This window comes from Scyliorhinus canicula, chromosome 7 (genome assembly GCF_902713615.1).
Source record: "Scyliorhinus canicula chromosome 7, sScyCan1.1, whole genome shotgun sequence".
In the NCBI taxonomy this organism is placed as follows: Eukaryota; Metazoa; Chordata; class Chondrichthyes; order Carcharhiniformes; family Scyliorhinidae; genus Scyliorhinus; species Scyliorhinus canicula.
In genome coordinates, this window is record NC_052152.1 from 172,663,769 (window position 1) to 172,680,382 (window position 16,614).

The 16,614-nt window shown below is 47.2% G+C and overlaps 1 protein-coding gene across 2 annotated transcripts in view; it reads left to right on the top strand.

Annotated features, from left to right (window-relative positions):
* LOC119969546 (uridine-cytidine kinase-like 1) overlaps positions 1-16,614 on the top strand; it is a 134,173-nt gene that overhangs the window by 51,998 nt on the left and 65,561 nt on the right. For both annotated transcript variants that reach the window (XM_038803299.1, XM_038803298.1), the window contains exons 3-5: positions 1,072-1,178; positions 1,818-1,988; positions 5,322-5,393. In XM_038803299.1, coding sequence (XP_038659227.1) covers positions 1,072-1,178; positions 1,818-1,988; positions 5,322-5,393 — 350 coding nt within the window. The remainder of the gene's footprint in view (positions 1-1,071; positions 1,179-1,817; positions 1,989-5,321; positions 5,394-16,614) is intronic.

The following is a 16,614-nucleotide window of genomic DNA, read 5'->3' on the forward strand; positions in this document are numbered from 1 at the left end:
AAGTGTGTTTTAGCACAATCATCTTGTGTGCTTAAAAAGGATTTTGTGTTAATGGGAACATTGTAGCTCAAGATGTACTTTGCAATTCATAATAATCTTAAAAACGGAGTGTAATTTTAATAAAAGGAGTATTTTATCATCCAATTTATTCATGTTTAATAAATAATTTTAACAACAAGAAAGGTTGGAGAGGTTAGATTTCCATCCACTAGAGTTTAGAAGAGTAAGAGGCGATTTAATCACAACCATGAAACCATAGAATTTACAGTGCAGAAAGAGGCCATTCGGCCAGTCGAGTCTGCACCAGCTGTCGAAAAGAGCACCCCACTTAAGCCCACACCTCCACCCTATCCGCGTAATCTAATAACCCCACCAAACCTAAGGGCAATTTATCATGGCCAATCTATCTAACCTGCACAACCTTTAAGATCCTGAGGGGTCTTAACATGGTGATATGGAGAGAATCTTTCTTCTTGAGGGTGAATCAATGAGGGGGGTCACTGTTTAAAAATAATGGCCGAGATTCTCCGGTATCCGGCTGGGCAGGTAGTACCGGTGCCGAGGAGTGGCGCGAACCACTCCGGTGCGGGCCGCTCAGAAAGTGCAGAATCCTCCTGGGCCGGCGGTGGCGGTATTGGCGTCATGCCAACCGGCGCCAAAGGGACTCCGCCGGCCGGCGCGAGTTGGCGCATGCGCGGGAGCTGCCGTGATCCCAGCGCATGAGAAGGGTGTTCTTCTCCGCGCCGACATGGCAGACGTTTACAGCGGCCGTGGCGGAAGGGAAAAGTGCCCCCATGGTACAGGCCCGCCCGCAGATCGGTGGCCCCTCACCAGGGCCCTCAAGCCTGCCCTGCCATTCAATGCAACCATGGCTGATCATTAAAGCCATGCTTTACATGAAGTGGAAGAGGAGACGACCCAAAGACAAGGGTATATTCACTAACCTCTTAGTCATGGGATTCAAAGTGGGATTTGCAGCCAAGAGATCACACGCAAGAGGAAGGTTAAATGTGTAGATATTTTGTTCCTGGTCCAGAAAACTAGCAGCAACATATTGTGTTACTTTTTTAGGATTGTGCGGTGGTAGTGCTTCAGGGAAAACTACCGTGGCCAGAAAGATAATAGAAGCTTTGGATGTTCCCTGGGTCGTGCTTCTATCTGTGGATTCCTTTTACAAGGTGCGTTTGTTTTTTGACTTTTAAATTCTAGTTCCTTAATCTGTTGCTATTCCAGGTGCAACACCCCCCCCCCCCCCTCCCTCCCCAACACACACAGCACAGAACAGGAAACCTTTGATTGGGGAATCAATGGGATAGAATACTGAGAATGCAGGGAGAAAATCGTTCATATTTATTTATCAGATTAAATATTGCAATGTAGGTTTTCCACTCCAGACTGTATCACGCCCTGTCGAGGTGCTAGTGATTGACATCAGATTAAGATACACTGCGTTAAAGGTACGTGTATGTCATGGGCTGCATTCTCTGGCCCCCCAGCCACGTATATTTCCCGCTCGCTGGTAGTGGAATTCTTGCTTCCTTCTGCTTGTTAATGGGATTTTGCATTGAAGCCACCCCACGCCTCTGGAAAACCCTTGAGCGGGGAGGGGGGGGGGGGGGATGCACTGCCGGAGGGAAAAGAGAATCCCAACAGCTGGGAATTCTGGTCCATGTCCCAACAGCCGGCTGGTAACCTTCTAGCAGAATATTATAAATAGCACTTTACCCGTGCACTGTGAGGGTCACAACAACATATCTATTCCTGCAACTATTGCTGTAATGTGTGTCACACTCAGGATCCTTTTCTTCCCCCTGCAGGTGCTCACCGAAGAGCAGCTGGTGCGAGCTGCCAACAATGAATATAATTTTGACCATCCTGATGCCTTTGACTTTGATCTCATTGTGTCCACTCTCAGGAAACTGAAACAAGGGAAAAGTATAAAAATCCCTGTGTATGATTTTGCGTCCTGCTGTAGGAAGAAAGAATGGGTAAGCTCCGTGCGCAGCGAAACGGGAACTGCTCAAGAGGAATGGGAAAGGAAAACGAATGACCAATTGAAGCAAAGCGTTTGCCATATTCCTAAAGAAAGAAACTAATTTTAGCACATATTTTAATACAGAGTGAAAGACATGGGGAAGGATTTGTACATCGTATCTGTTAATGCGATAGCTTTTATGCGGTTCCGGGGCGGAGTTTTACGGCGGCAGGATTTTCCAGTCACTCTGAAATCAATGGACTTTGAGCACCTTGCCACATTGCATGGCTCCTCCCCCTGCTGCAATAGGGCTTCAAAATTCCACCCAGGGTGTCCTATTAAAGGAAAATATTACAGTCCTTGGGGGCGGGGGGGGGGGGACGAATGAAGATTCATTAGAATGTAACCAGAAATGCGACCCTCTGGTTTTGCAAACAATGTACTTCTCATTTTGCTTGACTTTAATAAATCTCAGTTATGAGATGTTATTTTGATCTTCACACTGCATCTTTTCCTCCCACGTGTTGGCAAAATGTGGTTGGTTAATGATTCAATTGAGACTTTTTTTCACTGGGACCAAAAGGAATCGAATTGAAGTTTACAGAATTATGAAGGGTTTGAGAAGATTAGCAGTGAAGTTATGTTTCCATCACTTGGCTAATTAGTAGCAAGTTGCTCAGGTTCAGAATGAAGGATGAGATTAGAATTTATTTTTATTCAAAAGGGTTTTGAGAACAGATAGTTCTTTGCCACTTGTGGCTGCTGAGGCAGAGGTAGGAATACAAATTAATTGGATAAATATTTGAAAGGAGAACATAAAGGAATACTGGAAAGAAAATAGGGAAAATGGATTCGAGCAGATGGCTCCATTTGAAGCAAATGTTTTTATTTGTTCCTGGGATATGGGCATTGCTGGCAATGCCAGCACATGTTGCCAATTCCTAATTACCTTTCAGAATGAGTAGTAAGCCATTTACTGAACCACTGCAGTCCATAGATCATAGAATTTACAGTGCAGAATGAGCCATTCAGCCCATCAAGTCTGCACCGGCCCTTGGGAAGAGGACCCTACTTAAGCCCAGGCTTCTACCCTATTCCCGTAACCCAATCTAACCTTTTTGACACTAAGGGGCAATTTAGCATGGCCAGTCCACCTAACCTGCACATCTTTGGACTGTGGGAGGAAACCAGAGCACCTGAAGGAAATCCACACAGACACGGAAAGAAAGTGCAAACTCCACACAGTCACCCAAGGCCGGAATTGAATCTGGGACCGTGGAGCTGTGAGGCAGCAGTGTTAACGCCTGTGCCACCCGTCCGGAGTCACATGTAGGCCAAACGACAGATTTCCTTCCCTAAAGGGCATGAGTGAACCAGATGGGTTTTTACGATAATCGACAATGGTTTCATGTCCATTTTTAATTCCAGATTTCTTTTACTGAATTCACACTTCACCATCTGCCATGCCGGGATTTGAACCCGGGTCACCAGAGAATGAACAAATAACAGTACAGCACTGGAACAGGCCCTTCGGCCCTCCAAGCCTGTACGGGTCATTGTACCACCCTTGGCCAAAGCCCTCAGCACTTCCTAGTGTCATATCCCTCCATACCCATCCTGCCCATGTATTTATTGAGATGCCTTTTGAACGCCATTAATCTATCTGCTTTCACAACCTCCCCTGGCAGCACATACCAGGCACTCACCATCCTCTGTGTAAAAAAAAAACCTGCCTCGCACATCTCCTCTAGACTTTGTCCCGCAGACCTTAAAACCTATGCCCCCTAGTGACTGACCCCTCCACCCTGGGAAAGAGTGCCTGCCCATCCACTCTTGTGTCTCTGGATTACTTGTCCAACAACAATACCACTAGCCACTGCCTCCCCTTGAGGAAACCAAGACAATTTGCTGCACTGCATTTGGTTGAACATGCATGCTGCAGCAATTATTTCACTGATGGTGAAGGAAGCCAGTGCGTAAGATGGTGTATGGGGTATCAAGGAGGCTGCTTGCTTTGTCTTGGATGGTGTCAGACTTCCTGTGTGCTATTCGAGCTATAATCATTTGTGAATTATGGAATATTCCATCACACTCCTGACTTGTAGAAGACAGGTAGGCTTTGCGGAGTCAGGAATTGAGTTAGTCCTTGCAGAGCACTCAGTATTTCAGTATTTTTTATCGGCAGGATTCCTTGGTTCCCCAGCGGTGTCGTGGGCAATGCATACAAAATGCCTCAGACTTCTGCGGGACCTCGAGATCCCACTGGTGACTTATGTAGAGCCACCTCCTCTGCCACAAGACTCTCCTGCTGGGGGGAATGGGGAACCCTGGCCTACGATTTTTGTTTCCTGATTTTAATCTGATACATGTAATTCATCTAAAATGGAAATTAATTTTGGGGGAAAAAAGCAGCAACACAATTTTCATGGTTGTATTTTGCAATTTCACGTCTTGAGTTATACTTCGCGATCGTTAACTTTCTTCAATTTTTGGAAAGCACTGCAGAACCCATTTTGGGATCTTCCATTATTATCCTCCTTTACAGAAGTGTAGAAAGTGAATTAGTTTGCTTTGCTCCCTGCTGTCTGAAAAGTACATTGTAAAGGCAAGCAAAAATGTACTTGAGGATTTAACTCTTGCAGTGAATAAATAGTTTGAAAATTAGTTTTAAAATGTGACTAGGACCAGAATATTTTAGTTCCATTACATTATAGCTAAAATAATATCAATGAATGAATGACTCGGACATACAAACATATGTTACAGAGTGAAGGAAATGTGCGTTGAAATTTTGCAATGGAGCGCTGGTGTAGAAATGCTAGAATTGTTATCCCTTTTAAAATTAATTGGGCAAAACCTCTGCTAAAATGTAAGATAAATTTCAGACAAAATTGTTGAGCATTTGCGCATTGGTATCCCTTGTGGAATTCCAAGAGCATTAATTTTGTGACACTCTGAATCTCAGTTGTGGAACTGGTGATTGACAATGCCAAAGTAGGCTGAATGAATCAAATCCTTCACCTAAAACTGAGCACTTTCTGATAATTGGGTAACCATCAATGGCAGACATCTGTTATCAGGAAACTATTCCGTAATTTGGATATAGAAGGCAGGCCTAAGAAAAGAGGAGAAAATCATATTCAAGTAAAATTTTACATTTGTAACTAACTTTATTAGGCCAGGAAGAACAGTCCAATTAATTGTTCAAATCAAAACTGATCATGTAAGGCTGGTCATTGTGCGTGAATTAGTATGTGCTGTACTTTTAAAATCTATAATGCAATTAATTTTACTAAAATGACTTCTGTTTTGTTGCAACAATTTGATTCATATTTTATGCCTCCAGAAAACATTATATGGAGCCAGTGTGATTATTTTCGAAGGCATCATGGCATTTGCTGATAAAGAATTGCTGAAGGTAGGTATCTTGACTTGGTATTATTGAAGGCGAGATGCAAATTGTCCCAGTTTCCACTGTGGAACGGATGGTTAATGTGCTCCCAACAACCCCCAAAGATGTCAGCTTGAGGCCCATCTAAATTGGACCTTAAGCTTCGTTGGTATGAAGCTGGTGGCCTATGACTGGGATCAGGCATCCCGATACAGCTCCCGAGTCGTGACCTTCAGAATTTCGAACCAAATGAGTCTGCCCAGGTGGAAGGTGAAGTGAAGGGGGCAAGCATGGGTCAAAGGTGACTCATGGTATTTTGGTGGAGAAGGGAGGAATAATAAATCGAAATTTCAACTTCGAGTTCTAACGTATATGTTCAAATTCCTCCATGGTATCACCCCATTGTGATCCTCTGCAGAGGATCCTCTTTAGTCCTCTGAGATTGCCATACTTATCCAGTTTTGGTCTTTTGGGCATGTCTGTTTTTCTATAAGTTTGTGAATTTTAATATGAATAATATTGCTGAAAAAAGAGACCTTTGTTGAAGCTTTTCATCTTGCCCTCATCAGGACAGATGGAAGAATGCCGGACGCGATTCTCTGACCCCCATGCCAGGTGGGAGAATCGCGGGAGTGCCGGGCGATTCACGCCACACCGCCCTGGTACCCGCACGCGATTTTCCCAGCCTCCCCCCCCCCCCCCCCCCCCCCCCCCCCCGCGCCGCTGGCCGCGTCATTCAGGCGGCGCCGCTTTGACGCGGGCACCAAGGCCCGGTGCGCGAAATTGACACACCGCCGCTCCTAGCCCCCTGGGGGTGCGAGAATAGGGGGCGAGGAGCGGCCTCCGGCGCTGAAGTGAAACACTCCGGTTTTCACTCCGACGTCGGCACTTTGTCTCCCTTTGGGAGAATCGGACCCGCCAAGTTGCAAAGAGAGCAACAATTATACGCTATGAGAAAAGGGTGCTGAGTGGCCGGCAATTCATTGCTTGTCGAGAAGCTTCCATGAAGAATGCACCATAAAAAATTCAATCTCGTGAATAGGACCTGAACCACTTTCTTACCGTGCAAACTTGACATGGAAATAGGGCAAACTAAAGCTATCCTGCGGAATAATGACTAATCCCGTCAGACGATTGCTCCATGTGTATCACGCATATTCATGAACGGGGCTAAGACCACCACTGTTGGACCTGAAAAGTGCTCAGTCTACCTAAAATTGCCCTAGAAAGGTAAGGTATCTCAAAGATTTGAGCAACCGATGAAGTCAGCCACTGCATGCTTTTACTACGCAATTGCAACACTTGTGGTATTTTCCACAGGATGCTGCCATCAAGCTAAAAAGTAATTCTACAAATGAGTAATGTGGTATATGAATTTCAGTGCCGATGTGATGCCTACTACTGGCGAATCCTATGAAATAGAACATCCCTTTGACTGTTTGCTACAGTCAGCGTACTGACCATGCTCAACCAACTCATTTCTTTTTTAACAAACCATTTTATTGAGGTATTTTAGGCATATAGAAAAAGTGACATTGTACAGTACAAAAAAAAGTCAAGACACAAATTACACATAGTGCAAAGAAGTCAATAAATGGCTGCCACCTTCGGGCGAACCCTAATAGCAAACCTCTCAATGCAAACTTGACTTTCTCTAGGCCAAGAAAGCTCCCCATGTCTGATAGCCATACTTTAGCCCTCGGCCTTTGAGTCCCTCCATGCTAACAATATTCGTCGCCGGGCTGCCAGGGAAGCAAAGGCCAGAACGTTGGCCTCTCTCTCTTCCTGGACTCCCGGGTCCTCCGAAACCCCAAAGATTGCCACCTCAGGGCTCATTACCACCCCAGTTTTCAATACCCAGGACATGACATCTGCGAATCCCTGCCAATAAGCCCTGAATTTAGGGCACAACCAGAACATGTGTACATGGTTAGCCGGCCCTCCGACGCATCTAGCACACTTGTCCTCCAGCCCAAAGAATCTGCTCATCCGGGCCCCCGTCATGTGGGCCCGGTGCACGACCTTAAACTGGACCAGGCTGAGCCTGGCGCATGTTGCGGTCGTGTTCACTCTGCTCAGGGATTCTGCCCAGATACCGTCCTCCATCTCTTCCAACAAACAATTTAAGATTATCAGCCAGACTCCCATTGTGGCTCACCACCACACACTAACAGCTACTTATATTCATGTGCAGGAACCTGTCCTCTGCAGGTAAAATGAACATGTCCAGGTATTGTCATTTTTGAATTAAACAAAAGCATGGGGGGGGGGGGGGGGCAATAATTCCCTGGTGCATTTGCCATGGCAATGTCTTAACCAGTCAACACCCTTTTTTCATTGTTGTGTAAATTGTTGTTCCCTTTGAAATTTGAAATTTGGCATTTTATCATCTGTCCTGATAAGTGCAAGGGTATCTCTTTTTACAGCAGTGTTGTACCAAGTGACTAATTGTAATAATATAAATAATGTGTTCATCTATCCTGCCTTTATTAGCTTCTTTTAATGGTGATTGTGTGTCGATTGTATTTGACTATATGAAATACTAGCTGCAGTATCAGCTACCAATTCTACAAGCTATAATGTGTACCTCAACCAGAAAAATATGCACCTTTGTTGGCTCTGGATGATTGTAGAATTCTGCAACTCTTCTCCACTATGTTCCAGAATTTCTCAGGAAGAAACCAATGCACCACCAAATCAGCACTGCCCATGAATCCAGCAAAACCTCTGTGCCTCTTGCTATGATCTACTCTAATATTTTGTCCGATTTGAAACTGAAGCCTTGCTTAAGTCAGTACTTGAGTTGCCTGTACTGGAACCAACAAGGAAATAGATATAAACACGAGCACAATTTTTAATATATTACCAATGATACACTATTCAAGTCAAGCAGCGTTTAGAGAGCAGAGCGAATAATAGGGTCAATGCAGTTGGGAGAATGAAGGGGAGGAAGGAGGGAAAGAGAGAGACAACAATTGGGGGAAAAAAAGTGGAGCAGTGAGAAGAAAATCTGATTGGCGATGGAGAAGACAAGGGTGCCTGATAGATGGAGCATGGGGAGAATAGGGACAGAGAGAGGAATGGATAAAGTGTTACAGGGAAGAGTGAGGTGAAGAAAAAGTCAACAGGAAGAGGTTAGACCTGGAGGGAGAACAGAGAATGATGTGTTAGGGAGAGGGGGAACAATAATTGGGAGAAAAGGGCAGGGAAGGTTCGGTAGCAAATCAATGCAGCGAGAGGAAACAAACCTCAACTTGCACCTCACCTTGTTCATTTTAATTAATCAGTTACCTTTTGTGACTTGTTAAGCCAAATATTTTCAACAGTCGGGGGCTGACAGGATTTCAGAGCCAACAATAACCTAGCTTAAGAATACAACGTTAATGCACATTACATATGAATTCCAAATGATCTCTCCGATATTGGGGAATAACTGTGCTATAGAGCCACCCAGTGGCTTCTGTGTGGAAATATATCCTGATTTACAAGGACAGTCAGTATTCCACAGCATGTGCTATTTTGGGATCTAACATATTTGGTGTTATCAACATTGCACCACGATGATAGTCAAGGAGGAGTCTGGAAAGGAGGGTCAAAAAAAGGTTTATTTTCAACCCTTGCTTTCAGAAAAGTATTTACAAGTAACAGTCCAAGACCCACCTGGGACTATTCTGGAAACCCGGCTCCTACCTGGGCCAGGTTTTATCCTGTGGATCAACAGGCCATCTGATGGGCCTCTGCCCTCAGGTGGGGAGCTCATACTCCACGAAGCTCAGGGGGGAGATTAATTAGGTTGTCCCCGTGGGGTTATAACAACCACCTGTAGACATAATGGGCATTCCAAATCAATGTGGTACACTTAAAGTAGATAATTTCATTAAAATCAGTGACATAATGGTTTTCAGGTTTTGTGTTCACCTGTCTACCTATTTAATATATAATGGAAGTTTATATTGGGGCTGGTTTAGCACACTGGGCTAAATCGCTGGCTTTTCAAGCGGACCAAGCAGGCCAGCAGCACGGTTCCATTCGCATACCAGCCTCCCTGGACAGGCGCCGGAATGTGGCGACTAGGGGCTTTTCACAGTAACTTCATTGAAGCCTACTCATGACAATAAGCGATTTTCATTTTCATTTCATTTCATGGTGCTTGACCATAGAATTTAATAGTAATGTGTGTGTGGTGCCGAGGCCAATGCCCTTGGACTCCAGTGTGAATCGGACAGTAGGATCCTGGAAATTACAGTACGGAAGCAAACCTTCACAAGTCCGGTAGTGGTGGCGGCCCTGAGGGTGTGGGGACAGTGGCGGCAGCCTCTGAGTTTGGAGGGGACCTCGGTTTGGGCTCCGATTTGTGGAAATCACAGGTTTGTTCCAGGGAGGGGCTAGCCACTGGGTTCCGGATGTGGCGACAGGTGGGGATTGAGCAGTTTGGGGACCTATATGGGGGGCAGCTTTTCGAGCTTGGAGGGATTGATAGAGGAGTATGAACTGCCCAGCTGGACTGGGTTCTGGTACTTACAAGTTCGGGACTATGTGAGGAAACAATAATGTGCAAACTCCACACGGACAGTGACCCAGGGCCGGGATTCGAACCCGGGTCCTCAGCGCCGTAGGCAGCAATGCTAACCACTGTGCCACCGTGCTGCCCTTAATTAATTATTCCTAACTCCCGACATGATTGTCTTCTGTGTGATAATTTTCAGTATATGCCTCCCTGTTAATGAATTCCAATCAACCTGGTAACAACCTTTCTGTGTTCAAAACATACTGCAATTAGAAAATCACTATCGGATCCTATTTAACCTCTTTTGAAGTGTGACGAAGCTTAATGAGTATGGTTTTTATTAAGCTGGTGCTGGTTTCTTTGGCGAAAAACAAAGTGGATCTCTCCTAAATGCAACAGTCTAGAGATGGCGACATCACAGCCTCGAATTTAAAATGCCTCAGGTATTTTAAAGCATTGTTGCTTATGAGTGTTATGCACTAGCAAACAAATATAATGAGAAGCAAAATGTTGCAGATGCTGTAAATCTCAAATAAGACCAGAAGATGCTGGAAATACTCAGCAGGTCAGGCAACTCTGCAAAGACGGAAACATAGTTAATGTTTTAGGCTGATGCCTTTTCATCAGAAATTCTGATGACATCTCTGGACAGAATGTTCTCGTCTTAGTCCCAAATGTTTGGTGAGGTGGCCCTCTAGTGAAAGGTGCATTGTCAGCCACTGCTCCATGTGGAAGAAGGTCTCGTTCTAGGAGGCTGCGGATGTCTACAGTGACCTGTTTTTGAGAGCCTGAGGCACGTGCACTCAGATGTTGAGAGAGCTGATCCTTTGCCTTTACAGCCTACCTGCTGGGGGTATTGCCTCCTTCCATGGGTCTCAGTATCCAGCCCATCTGCCCTGTTTAAAGGGGGGGGGGGGGGGAGATCATGCTGCTGAGGACAATGCAGCTGGTGTTGCTCTGGCTGCTGGATCAATGGGTGATGATCTGGTCCCTCCACTTGACCTTTAGCAGAGGTGAAAGTGGAGATACAAAATCTGCTCCCAAGCTGTGCTGAAGACTGGTAGCAGGGAAGGGCAGCTGGAGATGAGTGCAATACAGGACAGGTGAACTGCTTTCCAAGAAGTTGGCAATCACTTATCAAACAATGAACGTGCTCTCTGAGAGAAGTGCTTTGAACAGCAGTATCTTAATGACCACGGCTGGAGCTCTTCGGTGTAACTAATCAAAGTCTTCCCAACTTGTCAGTTTCACTGAAGAAACCGTTCCTGCTGTGTACTGACCTCGGAAACCCTGGCATGTGGCTGTCAGGTTGGAAAACAGGCCCCTGGCTGGGAAATCTAGGATTAGGGCTTAAAACAGATTTTAATTGCCTTATAACTACCTCAACAACTTCTTAACATCCAAGGACCCTCACCACCTTCAAACTCACTCCGGGGAAAGTTTCAAGAGGGCAAGATAACATCATGATCCCAATCCAATATAATTTTCTGGGACTTTTCCACCTCGTGTGCATACTGGAACCCTCCTCCACCAGGTTGGGAAAATTCTGCCCTCTGTTTCTATTAATCTGCTAATATTTGAATGTAACTCACTAAATTATTAGTCTAGAGGAACAGTTTCTATACATGAATTACCTTAATTTAGTTTTGTTTAGCTTGTTGTCCGTACGTGCTTTCTAAAATTGGAGCAGATTATTCATTAGGCATAGTTAGATGAAGTGTCACCCTATTATGAACCTGTGATTAACTAGTTTGATTCTTTCATGACCAAATAACCTGACGATGTTTCAATGTGATAGTGTAGGTTTTACATTTGATAATTAAGTGCTAAAATCATTAAAATTGGTTTACGTGGTTGTCAAACAACAGTGACAACTTGATTAAGCCGTTAAATCCAAATTACACTTCGTGATATAAAATGCCGTAAGTGTAGTTTTGTTTCTGTAAAAATAAAATAATATTTCACTTTCAGCTACCAGCCATCCTAGTTAGCTATTTGGATATCCCTTTTAGGTCAGTTTTTATGTTGGTGAGCTTCCAGGATAAGACCCCTCTTTAATTCTCACCCACGGCTTCTCTAACCTAATCCAACTCACGTCCCCTTACTGGGGTCACCTAGCCACACCCACCCTAAATACCAGACATACCTCTGAGTGTGGGCTTCATGCCTCTTCCTCGGGACTGCCGTTAGTCCCAGCAGTGACCACTGCTCAATCCCATTGCAGTTGGGATAACAGACCTGCCAGCCAATCAGATTGGCCAGTTACACGCCAGGGCAGGACTTCCTCCCAGGTGGGAGCGAAGGCCAACTCTGAATCGATTAAGGCTGCTTCATCGGGGGCAGGGATTACACTTATCTGAGGCATGGAATACATCTCCATGTAAAATTTAGCCCCATGTTTTATTGGTTCACCCTATTTGGCCATTTTCAGAATCAACCATTTTAAAGACTCTCTGAGTGAACTGGAAACTTAGTGCTATCCTGGGGACAATATTATGTGTGCAGTTTAATTCTTTAAACTTGAGTTGACCCAGCCAACATTTACTTCATGTCAGATCATTATTGGGTACGCTCTATCGGGTGAAACACTAAGTGCCGTAGCTGGCACGACATCCTGCTTCCTGACAGCTGGGCCAACGGGATCACGGCCGGAATCTAATGGCAATTAGTGCCGGAAATGATCTTCCATGGGCTTCACAGCGAAAACAATAATAATAATCTTTATTATTGTCACAAGTAGGCTTACATTAACACTGCAATGAAGTTACTGTGAAAACTCCCTAGTCGCCACATTACAGTACTTCGGGTACACCAAGGGAGAATTCAGAATGCCCAATTCACCTAACAAGCACGTCTTTCGGGACTTGTGGGTGGAAACCGGAGCTCCCGGAGGAAACCCACGCAGACACGTGGAGAAAGTCTGAACTCCCAAGCCGGGAATCGAACTACATCCCTGGCGTAGTGAAGCAACAGTGCTAACCACTGTGCTACCTGACTGTCCCGCCAGCTGATTGCTTAGACCATGCCTGGCAGTTGCCCGCCAACAAGGGGGAACAGCACATAAACACTCCCTCCGAGCACACTCCGGTCAGCACGCAACCATGTCACCAAGGAGACCTGCATCTTGCTTCGGAGATGTTGACCTGGCCAGGTTGCTGGACACCTTGGAGGCGAGGCAGGACACACTGTACCCCTGGGTAATGGAGGGGTGCCAGACATCATGACATCGGGAGGAACGGGCCCAGGAGATTCAGTGAGGTTGGCCTGCGCCGCAGAGATGAGGATCCACTGCCCCTTCGCCCAGCTGACCTATGTCATGCCAGACGTGATGACCCTTCCCTCTCACTGACCACATGCCCTTTCTCTCACAGGATCTCCAGCAGCTGGGCTTGGGCCATCCAGGCTTGCTCTCCCCCCACCCCCCGTCTTCCAAGATAACAACTCGGAGGAGAGCTCCGAGAATGCCACCATCGATACGTCACAGCTATCACACCCACCTTCCACCAGCGCAGAGACACACACCTCGGTGGGCAACATTAGAGGACAGGCTTCTGGGCACAATCTGGTGAGCACCACACAGTTGCTGAGGCACATTGAGTGGAGGCAGGAACATCCGAGGGGGTCAGCAGTCTGAGGTCTGGTGGATCCCAGGCCTCAACATAGTCCAGGTCAGATGCCGAGCCTCTGGACAAAGTTGTCCTGGAGCTGATGCAGACGTTGGGGCATGGCTGTGAGATTCAGGAGGGGATGTCAGCCACACTCTGGCAAGTGCCAAGCTGATTGGAGGAGTCGCAAAGGGTGTGGGGGCAGGAGATGGCGCCGCCAATGCGTGGAACCAAGGCCATCCCACTGCTAGAGTGGCGACCGCAATGGAAAGCCTGCAGCATGATGTCAGCTCCATGAGTAGTGGTGTCCAAGGCGTGGCTCAGTCAGTGACGGCCATGGCTGAGAGCCTCAAGAGCATGTCCCAGTTGCTGGGGGACATGTCCCAGACCCAGGCGGACATTGCCGGTGCACTGTGGAGCATGTCTCAAGCGCAGGTGAACATTGCTGAGCCACTGCAGAGCATGTCCACACTATGGTGCAGACAATGGGGACGACAGGCAGGGCCGGATGTCACAGGAGCCTCTAGAACTCCATCCTTGAACCGGAGCAGAAATTCATGTGGATCCTAAAGCGCAGCCGATATATTTCCGTGCTCGCCCAGTTGCTTGTGCGCTGCTGCCTAATATGGAAGCAGAATTCAATCGTCTCAAAGGCTTAGGGATCATCCAGCTTAGGGACAAATTTGCCAGTCATACCTGTCTTGAAGCCCTATGGCACCGTACGCCTTTGTGACGGCTATAAGATGACCGTCCAAACTGGACCATTATCCCATGCCAAGGATCGAGGACTTTTATGCCAAGCTCAGTGGAGTTTACTCATTCACCAAACTCAACATGAACTGTACCCACCTCCAGTTGGTGCTGGATCTGGAATGGGGGGCTGTATGAATACGACAGGTTTTCTTTCGGAGTGTCATCAGCCTGCACCATTTTCCAGCTTGTAATGAAGAACATATTAGGGGGGCCTACCACGCGGACGACCTGAGACCGGGACCACCTGAATAACTTTGACGAGATACTCCATCGCTTTGCAGACTCTGGTGTTCGCCTTATTGGGAGAAATCCGTTTTTTCACACCTGTGAGGTGACGTATCTAGCAGTGTACATAAGAGTTTTCGTTCTACATTATTCAGCCTTATTGTTTTTTACCCTCCTGTCTGGTCACTTCCTCGAACTCAACACAAGGGCGCGATCCAATGGCTCCTCTATGCCGGAACAGCAGCTTGCCACGGCGCAGCATGGCCGATTTTAAAAGCAAGGAGACCCCACTCCCGTGATCGACCCAGTTCACAACGCCACGCGAGATCCAACACGATCTCACGAGACGTTGCAAAGTAAATCTCCCCCATTCTGGGCACGATCACCTTTTGGCAAATCTGCATATTAGAGTGAGACAGCTAGTCTCACTAATGTGCTGATTCCCAAGGTATCCGGGCTGGGATTCTCTGAGCCTCCGCTCCGCAATCACGGGGACCGAAGAATCCCGCCGCCAGTCGCACGCACGCGGTCGGCGCAGCGCTGGTCGAGGGCCATTGAATGAGGCCCCAGCGGCCATTCTCCGCCAACAACTGGCCGAGTTCCCGCAGGCTCTCATGGTTCCACCTGGCAGGAGCTTGGAGTAGCGGCTGCGGTACCAGTCCACGGCCACGCTGGTAGGGGGCGTGGGAATCCATCTGCGTGGGTGGCCTCTAGGATGGCCAGGCTCGTGATCGGGGGCCACTGATTTTTGAGGGTGGGGAGTGGCGCCTATATTGTCAGGGCCGGCCCGCTGTGTGGGTCTGCCATGTTGTGCGGACCCGTTGCCGGAAGTGCAGGGCCCCGTATCGGCAGCTGGAGCACTCCGGGGCCCTGCAAGCCCACTTCAAAACGGGGAATGACTCTGGACTTGCTCCAGGAAAGCCCGTTTTCTTACCGGCGTGGGGACATAGCCCCATTATCAGAGAATTCCGCCCCTGATACTTTGGGATTCATCGCTTTCGCCTCAGAGACCTTGGGTGAGCGCCATCCAGCACTGGTCGCCACAAACGGGGACCAGACAGAACGTCACTCCTGGGGGTCTCCAGGGGATACGAGACCCCCAGCTGCATGCCCTTTGAGAAGGGTGGTGCCCTGGCACTGCTGTAGCCACCTGGGTACACTGGCAGTGTTAGACTGGCATGGGAACTGCCAAGGTGCCAAGCTGGCATTTTTATGCCTGGGTGTGATCAGGCTGGGACTGTCCTGTATATTGGGGGGGGGGGTTGATGGAAGGGTGGGGTGGAATTGGTGGAGGAGGTCGGGGATCGCTTCGGGACCTTTCGTCCCAAAATCTCGCTACACTGGGGAGTTCAGGCGAGCAAAGCTCCCCACTGTACAAAACAGGGCTGCGTGCAGCCTCGGCCGTGCATCCCCGTTCAGGCCCCTTAAACAACGCCAGTCGCGTTGAATAGCTTGTGTTTCTCCACAGTATGAGCACCGGGAAACATGCGGCTAAACGTACTCATAATAGGGCTTTGTTCCCATTTGGGAGAATCACACCCACACAATCCGTCACTTCACTTGCTGCAAACCCTTTATTAAGAAGGCAATGTGAAACCTGACATGCGCTTTTTTGAATGAAGAAAACTTTGTAACTGCACCCATGTCAAAATGCGCGGCGATAATATTTTTAGAATCTTGATTTCTATTTCATCCATTTCCTAAACTGCTGTTTACTACGAATGCAACCATAATCAAATTGGTATAAAAGGAAACCATTCTCTATTAAATCAAATGTTCAAGTTATGTGTTAGTATTAGATGTTGATAGAACTATTACCTTCATATTTGGGGGCCTCACGGTAGCATGGTGGTTAGCATCAATGCTTCACAGCTCCAGGGTCCCAGGTTCGATTCCCGGCTGGGTCACTGTCTGTGTGGAGTCTGCATGTCCTCCCCGTGTGTGCGTGGGTTTCTTCCAGGTGCTCCGGTTTCCTCCCACAGTCCAAAGATGTGCGGGTTAGGTGGATTGGCCATGCTAAATTGCCCGTAGTGTAAGGTTAATGGGGGGGATTGTTGGGTTACGGGTATACGGGTTGCGTGGGTTTAAGTAGGGTGATCATTGCTCGGCACAACATCGAGGGCCGAAGGGCCTGTTCTGTGCTGTACTGTTCTATTCT